At 37.6% G+C, this 17,826-nt stretch overlaps 2 protein-coding genes across 4 annotated transcripts in view; both read left to right on the top strand.

Annotated features, from left to right (window-relative positions):
• ccdc57 (coiled-coil domain containing 57) overlaps window positions 1–12,304 on the top strand; it is a 29,416-nt gene extending 17,112 nt beyond the window's left edge. For all 3 annotated transcript variants that reach the window (XM_088322985.1, XM_088322986.1, XM_088322987.1), the window contains 8 exons: window positions 1,332–1,533; window positions 1,639–1,788; window positions 3,019–3,077; window positions 3,171–3,399; window positions 4,738–4,838; window positions 5,052–5,186; window positions 7,421–7,562; window positions 12,041–12,304. In XM_088322985.1, the coding sequence (XP_088179111.1) occupies window positions 1,332–1,533; window positions 1,639–1,788; window positions 3,019–3,077; window positions 3,171–3,399; window positions 4,738–4,838; window positions 5,052–5,186; window positions 7,421–7,562; window positions 12,041–12,231 (1,209 nt within the window). In that variant the 3' untranslated portion in view covers window positions 12,232–12,304. The remainder of the gene's footprint in view (window positions 1–1,331; window positions 1,534–1,638; window positions 1,789–3,018; window positions 3,078–3,170; window positions 3,400–4,737; window positions 4,839–5,051; window positions 5,187–7,420; window positions 7,563–12,040) is intronic.
• Window positions 12,305–13,798: 1,494 nt separating this feature from the next.
• Window positions 13,799–17,826, top strand: part of fasn (fatty acid synthase) — a 56,844-nt gene continuing 52,816 nt past the window's right edge. Inside the window, exon 1 of the mRNA XM_088324360.1 lies at window positions 13,799–14,025. The gene's annotated coding sequence lies outside the window, so the exon portion shown is untranslated. The remainder of the gene's footprint in view (window positions 14,026–17,826) is intronic.

A 17,826-nucleotide genomic window follows, 5' to 3' on the forward strand; every position in this document is an offset into this window, starting at 1 on the left:
CAGCATTCGTTTTTCTTCAACATTTACATTTTGGGATGATGGTGACTGGGATCATTTAGATCAATGGTTCCCAAACTTTTGCAGGCTGGTGCCCCCTTGGCTCCCCAGTGTATTCCTAGCTCGCCCCCACCCCACCTCCTTAAAAGGGTAACCGTTGCACACTAAAAATAATCCACATACTTGTAAGGCTGTAAACATGAAATTTGTGTAATATAAAATTTACCATGTGCTACTGCAGCATGTTCATCAGTGCACGAAATGTATTCAAGTATTAATTTTATACCCACCATTCTTGCTAACTTATTAACACTACTGCTACCACTATTTATTACTCTTATTATTACATTTCACTTATTAATTTGCATAAATAAAGAGTGTTAACTCTAATCGATAATGCAGTTTGGGGGTTGGACGATATTAGACATTTTTAGCTCGAGTCACAGCATTTGTTATTTCTTTGTGCCTTTGCGAACTTTTTTCGTACGGCGTGAAGGGCGCAAATGGCGCTTTCATGGAGGTTTGTTTACCTCTCAGTCCAATTGTAGATGCACCTTCTTCGTCCTTTTCACATGCCGTGATGATTTTTAAGGTGCTGGAACAAATTACTTGTGTTTCCTCTGGAACTAGCGAGTACGCGAAAGTAAATTTTGCAACAGGCGTTTTCTTCTTCAAGTGATGTAATGCCCTTCTTCGGTGCAAGCTTCCTTTCATTCTCGTTTGTTGACTCTGGGACTATGTTTACGGAGTCCGCCATGACACTCAATGAGCTCACACGGTGGGTGTGGCATAGTGTGGTGCTAGCAAACGTTGAATCGCGTTTATTGGCTTGTGCTATTATCAAAACTTGCCTCTGATTGGTCGGCACTTTTAAAACTCGAACAGTAACAATTGTGATTGGCCAAAACGCCATCACTCACTATAAAACCTTAAAAAAATTGCCGTGCTTTGCGGTTTCGCAACCACACTAGGTTAAAACTTCTGACTTTGACTGCGGACTGCCGGCCCCCTACCGCCCCATTCTTCCTCATTGCCCCAGAGGGGGGTGGTACCGCCCGCTTTGGGAACCACTGATTTCGACTTTTAAAAAGTATTTGGTGCTAGCAATTGGAAAGACCCTTTTTTTCCCTTGAAATTTGAATATTGAGTAGAGTTCAAATTTGATCCCCTAAATGTCTATAGTTTTTTTTCTTTTTGGGTATAATATGCTCCATTGTCTTTATCTATGAGCGGTATATTATGTTGTTGATGTCTATGTATTGTCTGTACAGCCCATTGAGACTTCTCGTGATTAAGGGCTATGCAAATAAACATGACTTGGCTATTATTAACAGGGTGTCATCATGCAACCAAATGAGCCAAGTTCCCTGGTTGAGCAGAACAGCTTTTTGCGAGCTGTGGTGTCACAGATGAGAAAAGACATGGAGGATCTCAATCGTCAGAAAAGCCAAGAAGCGGCTGCAGCTACCTGCTCAACGGAAACCCTCGCCAAGAATCCCGCCAGCTCTGCCAACACTGTGCCGGCATTTGTGTCAGGTCTCTTTCACGGAAACACAATTGACGGCCTGGAATAGTCTGTTACAACGTTGGAGTACGCAAATGTTAAACACACCATGAACCCTTTGGCTGTTTTTGTTCCAGATGACACACAAGCCTTAAAGCGGGAGGTGGCCCTGCTCAACGCTCGATGTCGACACCTGGAGGAGCAACTCTCAAGTGAGACCAAAAAAGAGTACCCGGCTCACACGGCTATCCACAAAACTCTGATAAATGCCCGGGATTCTAAAGAAGGTAGATAACCAATCTTCCCTGTAATTTTCCACGGGTCTGAGCGTTCACACAGTCAGCGAGCAACGCTTGAAACAACAGTAAGCAACAGCAATCCCAAGTGTGGCAACTAAGTCATTATCAAACATGTCCAAAACTTGACATCACGTTACATTTTGCTGAGTTTCCGGCAATGCAAAAACATTTTTCACTTTTGAATGAATTGACTAATGTATTATTGCAAAGGTTGTACGACCCACAAACGTCATTGGTTTTTACAACAATCCTTTCACAAGATTTCCATTCCTTTTTTTTCCTGGTATATTTTGTCGCATAATACTAACATTTTGGGGGGCTTATTTAGTCGGTTGCACGATACACAACTGTATTTAATCACATTTTTTAGTGGAAGTACAATGTTGGCAACAAGATTGACTTAGTATAATTGGAATTTATTTGAATGTAACACAAGCTTTTTCTTCTTTTTCCCTGTTTTTTTTCTATTTTTTTTTAAATTCCTTTAAAAAAAATCTCATTGTGTTTATTTTTTCCTAGCTGTTACTTTTTTCTTTTTGTTCTCTATTTACTTTTTTTCCTTTGTTTCTTTCTTTTCTTTTGGCTTTTTTTCTGAATTTTTCCTTCTTTTTTCTCTGATTTTGTTGCTTTTTTTTCTCAGCTTTTCACTACTTTTTCATCTTGGTATTTTTTTCTTTTTTGTTCTATTCCCCCTTCCTTTAATCATTTTGTCACATATGAATGAAAGAAGCAAAAACAACCTGAAGAGCCGTTTAGGACCCGAAAGAGCCGGTTCCTTTTAGTGAGTCGAGCCGAAGAAGCCGGTTCTCGAAAAACTCTACTGACTTTACTCAACTGCGTTCTACTTCGACCATGACTTCAAAATACTGCATTTAGAACACAACGTCAGGGATCCATTGTATTTTTACCTTCATGCACTGCAACTTTGACTTAATTCACTTTGTAATTACAAATTTCGAGCCCTAATTTTTGTGAGCTGGCTAGATCTTCTTCTGCGCGGAAAAGTGCAATTGCGCACACACGCAGTGTAGAGGGAACATTGTTGATAACTGTATTTTAATGGACAAGAAACAGGACCTGTATCCAAAATGCATCCACTCATTTTATGTAAACAAGCTGCTATAAGAGCAGGCGTGTGCAACTATTTGTTGTTGAAAGCCACATTGGGTTACATTTTTTTTTTTCTGTAATGGTTTGGATCATTTGTTTTGTGTCCAGAGAAGAATGCCAACACAGTTTTTATGAGGCGCCAAGCGGGGGCAGTGTCAAATGTACAGGTACAGGAGGGATTCACTATCATTCTACATTTCATGAAATAACGAGTTTGCATTCATGCAATTAACATCCAAGTGATTATTCTTCTATTTCAGAGTGTTGCAGTGCAACAAATCCCAGACGAGAGCATGAAGCAAATGAACCGGGCTCTGTTGACTGCTGTTGCGTCCGGTAACCTTCAGGGTGGCGAAACCAATGTTGCCTTGGCGCATGCCAGGCTGAGGCAAGCGGCATCCTACATAGCTCGTCTGAGCAAGGAGAAGCAACAACTTATACAGATGGCTAACAGCCTTCGTGCTTGCGTCACTAACTCTGGATTGCAAGGTACTACTGAGCTTGTAGTTAACTCTATATGGAATTATATCCTTTAAAGGATACTCTTTTAAGTCTGAGTTAATTAGATAACTTGGAACTTTTTTACTTGCTGATGTCATCTTCTAGCTTGTGTCATCATTGCAGCTTCTGTCAAGCCACCTTTATCGCGTGTACAAGTACATGCTTTCTCTGGACGTGCTCGAATACACTCTTTTTAATCTTTTTGGGGATGTGAGTGTGGGTTTGAACTGTACTTGAAGCAGGCTTTTTCTTACTTTCATCATTTTCAGGCTACATTAATACAAAACTGCGGTGACAAGCGATCAGCCTCCCTGCCTCCTTTCCTCCTACCTAACGTGTCCCTCGGCCTGAAAAGTTATGCTAAAAGTAAGATAAAACCAGATAGGCGCGGTAGAAAAAAGGGCTTTTTGAATTTAGTTGGGCATTGTTAACGTATACTTAAAAATGAACATTTTATTCTTTCAACTTATTTAAAACACCTCAAATGACCTTTGAATATCTTAACTAGGGGTTAAAATAACTAGGGAGGAAACATGAAAATATGTATCAAAATATCCAATGTTGGAAAGTGTTTTTTTTTTTAGAAAATTTTATGAATATATTTTTGATTACCCAACAAGGTAAATTTTAAAAAATGAAGGTAGTGTTAGACGGATGGGCGCCACCAGGCTGTACTTGCCCAAGACACACCTAGGAAATGGCAGAGCAGCCGGGCCTCGGGGAAAACAAGGATTGATTTGTTTGACTTATTGTTACCTTGGCAATACACAATATGTATTTATGAATAAATATATATGCAGACAATGGTATGTACATGCCATACTTCATTTTATATATTTTCATTCATAGACTATTTAATTAAATTGTTTTTTAAACAGTCTCAATGAAATCAGTAGTACAGTATAGTATGCTTCTTTTTTGAGCACATTTGATCATATGCATTTAAAAATGTGTTTTCTTTTTTATGACATTAAAAAATATTTGAATAAATGAAATACATGGGAAAAAAACGCAAATATACAAAAATTCACAATTAAAGAAATTCTAGACAAAATGACATTTACATTATTTGAACGTACAAAGTGCAATTCATAATCATTTATGAAGGAAAATATTTTAAAGGAGGAGCCTGCACAAAGGGACAAGAGTGGGAACCAAAACAACAACATATATTCATCTGTATTCTCTCTTTTTTTTATTTATCTATATATTTTTTTCCTTTTATTCAGCGGGCCAGATTAAAAAGCCCACAAACTGTCATTTGCCCATTTATGCCGAGGATGTGAAATGGGATACAAATTTGAAAAAATGTTGTGTGCTTTACAGTGTCAGTTGAACCGGAGAGAGATTCTTCTCCATTGGATGAAGGAACACATCAGGATTGTCTTTCTGCTCTAGAACAGCTACAGTACAAACTCACCACTCAGGTATTCAAACACATTTTTTAAGTGTTCAGTGATTTCAAAGCAAATTCAGTTTGTGCAAGTTAGACAATGAAAAAGTCGAATTGGAGGCTTGGTAAGAAGTTTTCTTTTCTTCATTTGCTTAGATTTGGGTAGGAGTAATAGAAGAGGTGCTGTGTTTTGTATTTCTACCACTAGATGGAGTAACGAGTAAACTAATTCTTGATGTGTTCATAGGAGCTTCAGTATGCTGTGAGACAAACAGCTTGCAATGTTGCTGAACCTTCTGCTTCGGCAGACAGCAGAGGTCCCCACTCAGAGGAGGCAGGCAAACTTTGCTCTACAGAGCAGAAAACTACGCAGGAATCTGGGGTAATTGTTTCACAAAATGTCAAGTCAGTATTTCAATTCCACTGAGAATTTGGACTGAAAGTTAAAAAAATGCAATATTCATACTCAAGGTTGGAAGGGTTACTTTAAATATATAATCTGATACAGTTGCTACCACACGAATCGTAGGGGCACCATTTACAATGGTGTGTCTTGGGCAAGTACAGCCGGGTGGCGCCCATCCATCTCTAGGCCAAAACATGTTTCCACCTGGTCTCAAATGTAACTTAATTACTTTTGATTAGTTTTGGCTTACCAAGCATGCTAATAAAAGAAAATATCTAAATATAAATCTATCTATATCTATATACCAAAGTCATATTCCCCTAATGGCATGGGGCTAGAGTCAAGAACATGCTCACATTCACAAAACATGAATTCCCCTCCACTCTTCTCAACCTGACACCGAATATTAACCCTGCAGCACAAGAAGGGGTGATTTTCTGTGCCGTGAAACCTTTCAACAGCAAAAAGGCCTTTCAGCTTACACTGGTTAACCTCCTCCGCATCATATGCGTCGATATCATTCATCCTTAACTACCCTTCGCCATTCACATCCATTCCTAGCACACACTCTTGCATCCATTGAATTAACCAACTTCACATCCAAAGCAGATCCAAATATAAATGAAATAAACAATGTAACCTTGAATAAACATGGAGGAAAGCAAGATCAGGTAGTTGCTTGTAGTTCAACATAAAAAAATGCTCACATTTTAACACTGTAGTATAGTGTACTGAGCAAAATCAAAACGTTTTATTTCACATGGCGGATCAGATGTGCTCTTAATGTGAACTTAACGAAAACACATCAAGAACCTAATATTGTTTTAAATACACAAAATATTTACTTTCTAAATTTCCAACACACTCTGGTGCTTGTCAACTCTCTCTGACTCTTAAGTGTCAGTAATTAAAATTCTCATACACATTAGTCATCTATGCATTATGTAACTGTAAGACACATGTAAATGAGTGCATGAAGTGAATGGATGGATGCTTTAAAGGATTCCGTGGAAGAGGGCACATGCTACCAGGCATTAAATATCATTCATCATTTCATTTAATGTTATTTTATTGTTTATACTCGTTTAGTGATGTTCTCTCGTTAGTTGTACTTTAACTACATGGCACTTTTCAGTGTTTTAACGACATTTTCGGAGTCAGGAACCTTGGGCAGCTCTGTGGGTGGAGTTGTGCTGAGGGTTTTCCTGAGAGTGTGGCTGTGGAACTAATGAGACTGCAGAAAGAAAAAGGCGCAAATGGACATGGCGAATGTAAACAAAGCTATAAGGAAAACAAAAAAAAGAGTTAAAACTAATGCACACCAGACTATATTATTGTCCACTCTAGTGTGCAACATAAAATGCTTTTAAAAAATTATAATCCTGCAAAGTAATCCTTATTTTGACAGACTATACCCGTAATCTGTTTTTCTGTAACTAACTATTTTTTGTAACCTGATTATGTAATGCCATTACATGTATTCCGTTACTCCCCGTGCATGCTCCAACTTTAGATAGATAGATAGATACTTTATTCATCCCTGTAGGGAAATTCACACTTCCAGCAGTATCCTTGTGTTGAAAATAAAACAATAATAAAGTAAAATGAATATAATACATAAATACCCAATGTATTTAAAGAGCTGGTATGGAATTTGGAACTATTTTACTCGCCGTCGCCATCTCCTGACTTATGTTATTATTGCAGTCTCTGTCAAGCTTCTTATGTTGTGCGTGCATTTCTTAGACATGATTGGGTAAACTTATCTATTTTCATCTTTCTTTGTATTTGGGTTGGCGTTTTGACTGTACTTAAAAATGGCCTTTTTTTACTTTCAAGATTTTCATGCTACATTAACAAATATTAAGAAACTAAAACGTGGGTTCGAACATGACATGACTCTCCAGCACTCCCTACCACCGCCCATTCCACCTACCTAATGTGTGTCGCCCCAAACAGCTTTAGGCAAAGTTAACATATACTTCCGACAAAAAAATATCTCCTCTCTACATTCTAAGAACACGACAAACGACACACCCAATTTTTCAAGTAATTTAGATAAGTACTGTACACTTCTACTTTATATATACATATGAAGAACAACCTCCAGGATACTAATTATGTAAACACTGTTGTCAGGAACAATGTACTAATCAAATATCCGAAATAAAAATTCTACTTTTTTTATTTCATTCATATTTTTTTCTCAGACTTTGAACATGTCCGAGCAAACTACGCTCAGTCTGCAACACAACTCGTTGGAGATGAAAACACAGCCTGACTCGGAAGAATCATTGAAAGACATTTGGGAACTACTTGATTATGGACTTAGTTCATCCGTTCACTCAGAAGGTAAAACCCGCAGTCAAAAATAATAATGTTTTTGACAGATATTTGTTCTTAATTCAGCTACCGTGTTATTTTTCCGATATATATCTACCTATATTTTTTTTTAATTTGAAATTGGATTTTTAATCATGTGGAGCTGCAAGTATTATGGAAAAAATATATAGTGATATACAGAATAAAAGCAGTGTCTGAAATAAGGGTCTGCCCGGATGCCCGGGGCGTGCATCTTTTACGTCGGGCGTACAACTTAAGGAAAAAAAAATCTTTTTAGACAGGATGAAATGGTAGCCTGTTACAAGAGTTTGCTTTATTCCGATTTCGAAATGTTTGTTCGGTTTGGAAATTTCGGTTCGTTTGGCAATTTGCATACTCGGCAGCCAATGAGAGGCCTGCATAGAATAACTTTGTGCTTCCGGTCTCTCCCCAGCCTTATAAAGTCGTACATTTGCATATAATTTTCCAAAGTAGACGCACAGAGAACACAAGAAATGGTAAAGTTGTTAAGAATCGAGCCAAAACCTCAGCCCCAGAAGAGAGATTCAAAAGAAGCTAACAAAATTGATGACGCTACAAAACGTAAACGTACATTAAAAACATTGTGGAAAGATGAGTTGACGTGGCTTGTAGCAGACGACACAACGCAAACATCGCATAAATGAAAACGAGTTAATACAGGTACATACTGATGGCAGATGGAAAAGAGCAATGTCATATACATGCAATGAATGTTTTAAGTAGATTTATAATAAACTTAATTTTAAAGTGTTGTTCTGTTATATATTCTGATCAGCAATCCTTCATACTTTGCAACAATGGGTTTGTTTTTGTGAGTAGTCATCTTATTGTGTTTCAAGTTGGGAAAAAGAGGGCAGGCAACTATATGGCTGGGCAGGCAACTTTTTGTCGTGAGTTTCAGACACAGATTAAATAAACTTTAAATGAGGAAAAAATGAATCACCAAAAGAGCATAAAAAATACTTGCAAAATATTTCTTATATTTATTTATCTATTTTCAAACTAGAGTTTTTCTCAGTGTTGAGCTGCACATACCGAGGAAAAATAGGAGGTGGGCATATTTAAAATTAGTAAAAATATCTGCCTACCAAAAGGGACCAATATACACCTCAAAAGATTTAAAGTCATAGCTTGAAAATGTACTCAAATTTTTCACTTTATTTTCTACCTTTTTTTTGCCTGGATTTTTTGCTGTGTTGAAATTTAAGCAATGTATATTTAAAAACAAATAAAACAACATTTCTATTGAAAATATCCTTTTCAAATTATTTTACTATACTCTTTTTACTTAGGGTTTTGATTAGTATTTGATTCCTCCCACACTGCATAAAATAAACATTGCACAAATAAAACTGCTTTGACAGCAGGATTGCATTTTCCTATTTTGTGAAACTTGTGTTCGCTATTAAGTGGCGGGAAAAATCGTAGCAGAGTGGAGCAAGCAACTGTGACCAGGTAAAATGTTTATCTCCGGTCACTGTGCCCTGCTACTCATCAAACTTGAAACACATTTTGATAAAGCCGTGAGAGATAAGAGGGACATGACATGTTGTAATTGTCACAACCATTTTACTAATACCATATTTATTAAGTGTGGTTGTTCTTTTCAGAGTTGTCAACTTCTATTTCTTTATTTTCAGATTTATTATATTTTAAATTTAAATACAAACTCTGCTTTGTTTTGTTTGGAAAAAAAAACAAGCTTCATCAAATATGCAGTAAATATAAAATATTTATATTTCCAATAAACCATGCTGGTCTGTTAACACCAGAGCTGTGGTAAGGAAGAACGTAAGCTGCAGCCTCTCCTGAGCCACAGTGGAGAGCAAATAGGCAACCCAAAATGTTGAAAGAGCCATACGAGACCAAAAAAACAAAATACAAGTTTGTCTAGAGCTGCGGAAAATTACATTTCTTATGTAAATAATGAATGCAACATATGCCATACGTACAGTGGCTTGCAAAACTATTTGGCTCCCTTGAACGTTGTGACCTCTTGCCTTAGATTTCAAACATAAAGATATAAAACTGTAATTTCTTGTGAAGCATCAACAATAAGTGGGTCACAATCATGAAGTGGAACACACTTTATTGGATATTTTAAACTTTTTTTTAACAAATAAAAAACAAAAAGTGGGAGTGCAAAATTATTCTGCCCCATTGAGTTAATACTTTGTAGCGCCACCTTTTGCTGCGATTGCAGCTGCAAGTCCACATCGAGAAACTGATACTCCTTCCTTTTCAATATTATTGCTTGAACAGTGCTCCTTGGGATGTTTAAAGCTTGGGAAATCTATTTGTATCCAAATCCAGCTTTAAACTTCTCCACAACAGTATCTCGGACCTGCCTGGTGTGTTCCTCGTTCTTCATGACGCTCTCTGCGCTTTAAACAGACCTCCGAGACTATCACAGTCCAGGTGCATGTATACAGACACTTGATTACACACAGGTGGATTTCATTTATCATCGTTAGTGATTTAGATCAACATTGAATCATTCAGAGATCCTCACTGAACTTCTGGACCGAGTTCCCTGCACTGAAAGTAAAGGGGCTGAATAATTCTGCACACCCACTTTTTCATTTTTTATTTGTTAAACAAGTTTAAAATATTCAATAAAGTGTGTCCCACTTATTGCTGATGCTTCACAAGAAATGACAGTTTTATATCTTTATGTTTGAAGTCTAAAATGTGGCAAAAGGTCACAAAGTTCAAGGGGGCCAAATAGTTTCGCAATCCACTGTATCTATTTTAAGTATCCTAGCCTACTATCAAAATTGACTATTGTATTTTTACAACCATAGTACCGTGTCTGTCGCTTCTTTTTCTGTGCTATGCGTGACAATTTACAATATTAATAAATTACAGTAAGCTTCATTGCTTTAAACAAAATACATTTTAAGGATTCGAATAAACAACAAATTGGAATGTGTACGCCGTTCCCCTTATTTGGGCAACAGAAAGAGAGCATTAAAACACAGCATGCGTTTATAGATTTTAAAAATAATTGGGTCTTTAAAAAGGTAAAGTAAATACTATCAAATTCATACAGTTTTAGTTTGATTTCTGTGCAAATGTCAAACAAGTCAGTACATGGGTAAACACAGCAGAATCCTCTTCTTTCTCTCTTTTGATACCAAATAATATCCCTAAGTGTCATTCCAAATATATACTGACTAAAACATCAGAAATTGCTTCGTAAGAACAGCTACGTTGTTACTTAAAAAGTGCCGATGACAGAATTGCATTCTTCCTTGTTTAATGTGACTTCTGTGTTGCAATAAGGAGTGTAGGGTTCCATTATTACACTGCTCGGCTCTAACACAGGAAGCACAGGAGAAAAAGGAAAGCAAGCAGAGGAGAGTTGACTATTTGTTCTACACATGTTTATAGCATTAAAAAATATTTAAAGTGTCTGTGTCGTGTTTCTCCTGCAACAGAAACCATACTAAAAGGAAAATATATTTCCCACCCCAACTTTTTTAATTTGTAAACATTTTTTGAAAAGCGCCAGGGAGCATTCTCCTGATTCGCCAGTTGGCTAACCCCAGTCATATTGCATCACGGTGTGGTATGCTGGGTACACAGCAGCAGACAGGAAAACCTTACAGTGAGTCATCAACACAACACAGAAAATCATCAGCTTCTCTCTGCCAAGTCTGGAGGACATTGCTGGCTTTCGCTATCACAAAACTATTTTATGATGTATTTACAACTTAGGCCTGTCTATAAGAACTACCTAGTCATGTTTATTTGTGTAGCCTTTAATCACAAAAAGTCTCAAAGGGCAGCACAGACTACCATTATAACATCCCCTGAACTGAAACTTACATGACAACAAGGAAAAACTCAAAAACCCCAAGAAGAGGAGAATGAAGAAAACTTGAAAAGAGGTTGCATATGAGGTAATTCCCCTTCCAGGATGAGCAGGCTACAATGGATGTTGCATGCATCCTGGCCCAAAATGTTGACCGATGTAACAGGTTCTGGATGATGGCGTACATGAAGTCTTAGTGCCGGTACGATGGCTCGAAATACATGCACAATGCAAGAGCTAGGCTCATCCTTCTCTGTCAAGGACAAGAAGAAAAGAGGATGAAGTCAACATTACTCATAGGCTATTGAATATAAGTGTGTCTTAATCTCAGTGCATTCCACAGCACCGGGACCCGAATGGAGAACGCTCTCAAACCTGCTTATTTCTTCTTGGCTCTTGGAATCACTCGTTGATCAGCATTTTCCAAGCAAATGCTCCCATCAGGATCATAGGGGGCAATTAAATCACACATTTTGTATGTTACCAACAGAAGGAATGCCTATCTATCCTAGTATTATATTTTATCTTATTTTTGTTCTTTGTTACAAGTTTATCCTGGAGTGCCATGTCTAATCTCGCTGTAAAAAATGTACACTACGTTGTTTTTAATGAAAATGAGGAAAATACTAATTGCCATTTCTGCATCAAGGTGAAAGTGAGCTGATAAGAAGCATGGCGGACAAATGTTGCGGAGTGATGGTGACCGGTACCAGCTTTCCTATCCATACCCGTTCCCCATCTGAAAAACCTTCGAGAGGACCACCAAACCCACCCAAGAACTGCCACAATGGAGATTTAGGCAAAATCAGCAAGATCAGGAATTATAATACAAAAGACTGATGTATACTGTCATTTTTAACTATGTTTTCTACGTCTTCTATTCAACAAAATGTATCATAAATGCTCAAAGACGCTTGTCCGTTTTTCCTGTGTTATCATAGTAGGTCAGTAGGAGTTTCCCCCTGAAAAATCATGCGAGGTGAATTCATGAACCACAGTAACCCCGAGAAATCACACCAGCCGTGCTCTTACGTCATCATCAGGCGCCACCTTTTAATCACGCTATCGCCCTTCCTCTTGCTTATGATTGGACAAACCTCCAACACCCTCGACACTCCATTGGCTAGCATATGTGTCAAATCAATGCGTGCGTGTTCTCCACGTGTGCCGTTGCTTGCTTTTGAGATGAATTCTAGCGATGGGAATTCCAGCACTTGTTGGAGAACCGGCTTTTTTGGCTCGGCGCGCTGAAAAGAGTTGTTTTTTCGGCTCCTATAGCGTTCTTCAGATTGGGTTTGTTTTTAATGATATATTATCAATAATAATGAAGCTTTATGAGTCAAATGAAATTATTTAAAAATTTATTGTGGTACTATATCACAATAGCCTTTATTGTTTCTATATACAGCGAACCTTTATCTAATGTAAACTTTCAAATTGCTTATACTAAGTGAACAACACAGATGACGCCACTCTTATTGTATAGTCAGGATCACCTTCGAGAGAGAGAGAGAGAGAGTATGAGAAAAGGGAAAGAAAGAGAGTGAAAGCAGGAGAAAGAAAGGAAAATGAAGAGAAATAGAGGGAGAAAGTGAAAGATTACAGACAGAGAGAAAACAGGAGAGAGAGAAATAAGAATAGATAAAGAGAGAAAGAAAGAATGAACTGAAATATATATAGAGAAAAGGGTAAGAAGAAGGGGAGAGAAAGAAGTCAGGAAGAGAAAAAGGGAGAAATCAAAAGATAAAGAAAGGAAGAAATAAAGAAGAGGGACTAAAGAGACAAAAAGATAAATAAAGAGAAAGAGAGTGACAGAAAGGGAGAAAGAAAAAGGGAAAACACATTTTAAAGGGAGTTGACTCTCGTCTTTCAGTTCAAAAATCCGACTAGCGAAGCCGTCTTGTTCGCAAACGACCCATCACTAGTAAGTTCAAGTTCAATGTCGATTTACGTAATATACTAACATGGTTTTGTTGACAGCGGCCAGGTCTGAACGTGACCGGTTATGGTAGACTGCTACTAGAGGGCAAAAATGAAAGGCTGTTGCACTTGGCCGTCCATTCGTGGTGGAAATTTGCCATACAAAATATTTAAACTCGAGCTGTGCGACAAAGCATAAAGGACGAACATAATCATCGTACACGTGTATTTACTGTTGTTGAGAGAAGGATACATATGCTAATGTATCGACATAGCAAAAGAACAAAGCACAGCGGCCGACTTTCAAGGACAAAGAGTTTTATACTTCTATTTGATCTTAAAAGTTGAAAGACATCATTGCGAATGTAAAAAATCCCACAGACTTGAACTCAACTAAACCTCCTTATTTATTCCTCTTCCGACTACAAGGGGGCGTTGAAAGACTCCCTCGCGGCTGGCTGGATCCACGAACCTGGTCTGTCTTCTCATTGGACCGCCCGCCCAGACCGAACCCTCAGCCCATGTGGCGTGGCCGGACATTAAAATTCAAGGGAGGAAAATAAGAAGCTAAAGCGAGTTGAGTACGGATGCTGCTTTTGACCTCGTTGGCAGCCGCCCGCCCGCTGTGGACCACCTGACGACATAAACGAGGAGACCCATGCCTCAGTAGTGCCTTTGCATCCCATCCGAGCGCAAGACGAAGCAACACGACAGGTAAACTCGCTAACTGCGTCAAAGTAGCAGATTAAACATTCATTACAATATAAATTGCGTTAAATTAAACTATCGATAAGCTTATTTTACGTTTAAAATATCATTTGTGTATTTGACTTTTGCCAATAATTCCTAAACTAACCGCGTGATGTGAAATGCCGAGTGACGTCATTTGAATTAAGCATCAAAAATAAATTGTGACATTCAGTCTGTTACGTAATAAATTCGCCAAATTCCACTTCGTTTTTCCTATCCTGGTTTAATTTGCTAATCAGTTCCTTTTAACTGGAGTTTTTTTGTTGCAGGGTGAGACGAACCAAGTGAAGTGACACAAGAAGCTCTAGATCTAAATTAATAACTATAAACATAATTGCATTCAAAAATCAAATTACCCGAAAACACTAAAACGTATTTTATCTTGATTTTCTTTGTCAGTCAATTCCTTTTGATTTGAAATCATGGCTGTAAAGGGAACCTAAATAAGTGAAGTAACACACGAGTGTCAAAAGCTTTCCCAAGCAGGTCGAGGAATTAATTATATGTGTGCCAAAAGTAGAAGCCTGGCTATGAAAAGATCCATTCGGCCTCCTTGAGCTTTGCATTTTTGAAAGCCTTCAAAGTCAAGCAAACAGGATGACACATTTATGGAGAAGGGTTTACTTGAAATCCAGTGAAAATGTTTGCTTTAGTTGAAAGTACTTTCATCTGTGGAGGAAAATTTGAAGTGAATGATGTTCAAAGGCACTATTTCGAAACAAGCCATCGGGTATGCAAGGCAGAGATGCCCCGTGAGCTTATGTAGTTCACGGTTAATGTGGTTCTGTGCATTTATAATTATAATTTTATTTTACTGTAAGAAACTAGCCTGGAGCAGTCTGGGATCCAGCCAACCTGGCACGGATGTGACACAGCGCTCTCTGGAAAAAAATCCTGATACAAAATCTGGCGCAGCCTTCTTCTAAAGCCACTTTTCCCTTTTAAATTATTATTACATGAAGAAGTCAATGTTCTCGTGTGAAATCCATTCCAGAGGCACCCGGAGGAATGACAATTTGAGCGTTTCCTCATAACATCTTGTATGACAAGAGCAAACTTGTTCTTCTGCTCGGTGATGTCACTGCCCGAATTTCATCAATGGGCTCTTTGCAGAACTCACCTGAGTCATCGGTGTGATGTATTCAATGTGACATGGATCGCAATTTCAAATTGACATCTGAAATTGTGTGGATTTATATATTGTCACACTCTTTTTCTGCATCTATTTAAGTTTTAAGTTCGCTAAATGGGCCAGTGAGTGTTTTTGTGTGTATACAACTGGTACTCTCCAGTGGTCAGTTTATAACTGCAGTTTAATCTTTATTGAAGATTTCTTTTGGCATGCAAGAAGTATAGAATCAGGTTTTATTGTCATTTATTGATACATTGGTTTCAACAAGCTTAAATGAGGCACTCTAGGATACGCATGTGGTAGAAGACTTTCAACATATATATATATATATATATATATATATATATATATATATATATATATATATATATATATAAAGGTAGTGCTCGTAGACTGGCCTGAATTGTAAGTACATTAGTCATAATAGTTCTTTACAGTTTTGTGTGCTTCTATTCTATTCTATTATAGGTTGTTGATGTGATGTGTAAGGACTTGTGTTAGTTCTTGCTAGTCTGAGTTTTTTTGAGATTTTCCTGCCCTCATCATGAAAACGCAGATATGCTATTGGCGGAACTACTTCCAACAATGCTTCATTTCTATCCCTTACAATACTGTCGATTTTGTTCTGTATTAATCGGCCATGGGTCCCTAAATCTGCAGTGATGCTAAAGGTAGAAGCGAAAAGGTGATAACCATAGAAATAAAGCTTGTGATTATTAACAAATACATAAAATGGCACATGTATTACTACCGTTGCATGGCCGTAACCAATCCTCTATGGAGACTATTGTTAAAAATATGGAGGTGATTAAAGGCCTTGCATGGCTGACGCCGCTATCTGCGTGTGAATGCGTAAATGTGAAGCACATTTTGTGAGCTTTTGTGATTAAGGGCCACACAAATAAACTTGACTAGGCATATTTAAGTCGTTATTTGCAACAAAAAAGGAAAGACTAGCGTTTCAATATCAACCATTTCATTTTCGGAAGTCGTTTTTATCACTTTTGTTTGAAAAGTGACTCCTGTTTGCCTAGCGTTAAACTTTGCACGAATCCTTTGTTCACAAAGGGATAAAAGAGCCATGATAATGAAAAGTGTTGAATTCCTCTAATAGAATGTCCTTATTTGTGGCTTTAATCAAAATAGGCACTTTTTCAAAGATGATAGAACACTTCCAAGATGAAAGATGTGAGGTTTTTGCTACGTGACTGCCGGTGTGAGCCAGGTCACGCACGGTAAAGCTAAGTTTACTTGTAATCCACAAATGGAAGATACTGTAAATCCCTTTAAGGGAGTTAAAGGACAAGTCTTCTTTTCAAGAAACTGTTTATTTTGGGATTATACTAACACATATATGTATAGTTTCGATATTTAAGATTCCCTCTGGCACATACATAAAGGGAGAACAAAGAGATGGCTCACACACGCAACATGACGGATGTGTAGACTAGACGAAGCCAATCTACATTGTCTGGTGAAAATTGCTCTCTCATGCGTCCTCGGTAAGAGTCCTCATTCCCAAAGCTGCCAGTCAAAGATGGGTGAATTTATATACAGTATGCTTGCTTTCGGTCTTGTATTAAAAACAAATCCCAAATAACCCACTATGCAATTAATTTCTTTAATAAAATGCTACGAGTATTATTTTTGTGATTCGGGGCTATACAAATAAATATGACTTGATCTGACTTGGACAGCACTATGTGTAATAGGTCTGTGTGATATATTGAAAACATTTCAGTCATTTTATTATACTTGAATTGTTCAATACCACGTCTGTTTCCTGTTTTCCTCATGAAACAAGCTAAATTTTGCAGTTGTGCATGACCCAACTAATCTCAAATTATGGACTGGAAACAATGCAATGGTACCAAATTAAGAAGAGCAATGGATTTGTGCAAATAAGGAAACTTATTTAGGAAATCTGTTGCTGCTAATTTCATTGCACTATTTGTTGCTGTACTATTATACCACTTGGGTCAATCTACCAACACAACCTTTAATTCTAAGTCCCTAGACGCTTATGCTCGCATCTACAGTGGCTTGCAAAACTATTTGGCCCCCTTGAACTTTGTGACCTTTTGCCACATTTCAGACTTCAAACATCAAGATCTAAAACTGTAATTTCTTTTGAAGCATCAACAATAAGTGGGACACAATCATTAAGTGGAACACACTTCATTGGATATTCTAAACTTGTTTAACAAATACAAATATATAAAAAGTATAAATGCACCTGCACTGTGATAGTCTCAGAGGTCTGTTCAAATCACAGAGAGCATCATGACGAACGAGGAACACACCAGGCAGGTCCGAGATACTGTTGTGGAGAAGTTTAAAGCTGGATTTGGATACAAAAAGATTTCCAAAGCTTTGAACATCCCAAGGAGCACTGTTCAAGCAATAATATTGAAATGGAAGGAGAATCAGTTTCTCGATGTGGACTTGCAGCTGTAATCGCAGCAAAAGGTGGCGCTACAAAGTGTTAACTCAATTGGGCTGAATAATTTTGCACACCCACTTTTTCGTTTTTTATTCGTTAAAAACGTATAAAATATCCAATAAATTTTTAGAATAGAATATACCTTTATTGTCATTGTTACAAATGGGCTAACGTATTGTGACAACGAAAT

This window comes from Urocampus carinirostris, chromosome 19, assembly GCF_059441175.1.
Source record: "Urocampus carinirostris isolate Australia breed hairy pipefish chromosome 19, RoL_Ucar_1.0, whole genome shotgun sequence".
NCBI classification, from domain to species: domain Eukaryota; kingdom Metazoa; phylum Chordata; class Actinopteri; order Syngnathiformes; family Syngnathidae; genus Urocampus; species Urocampus carinirostris.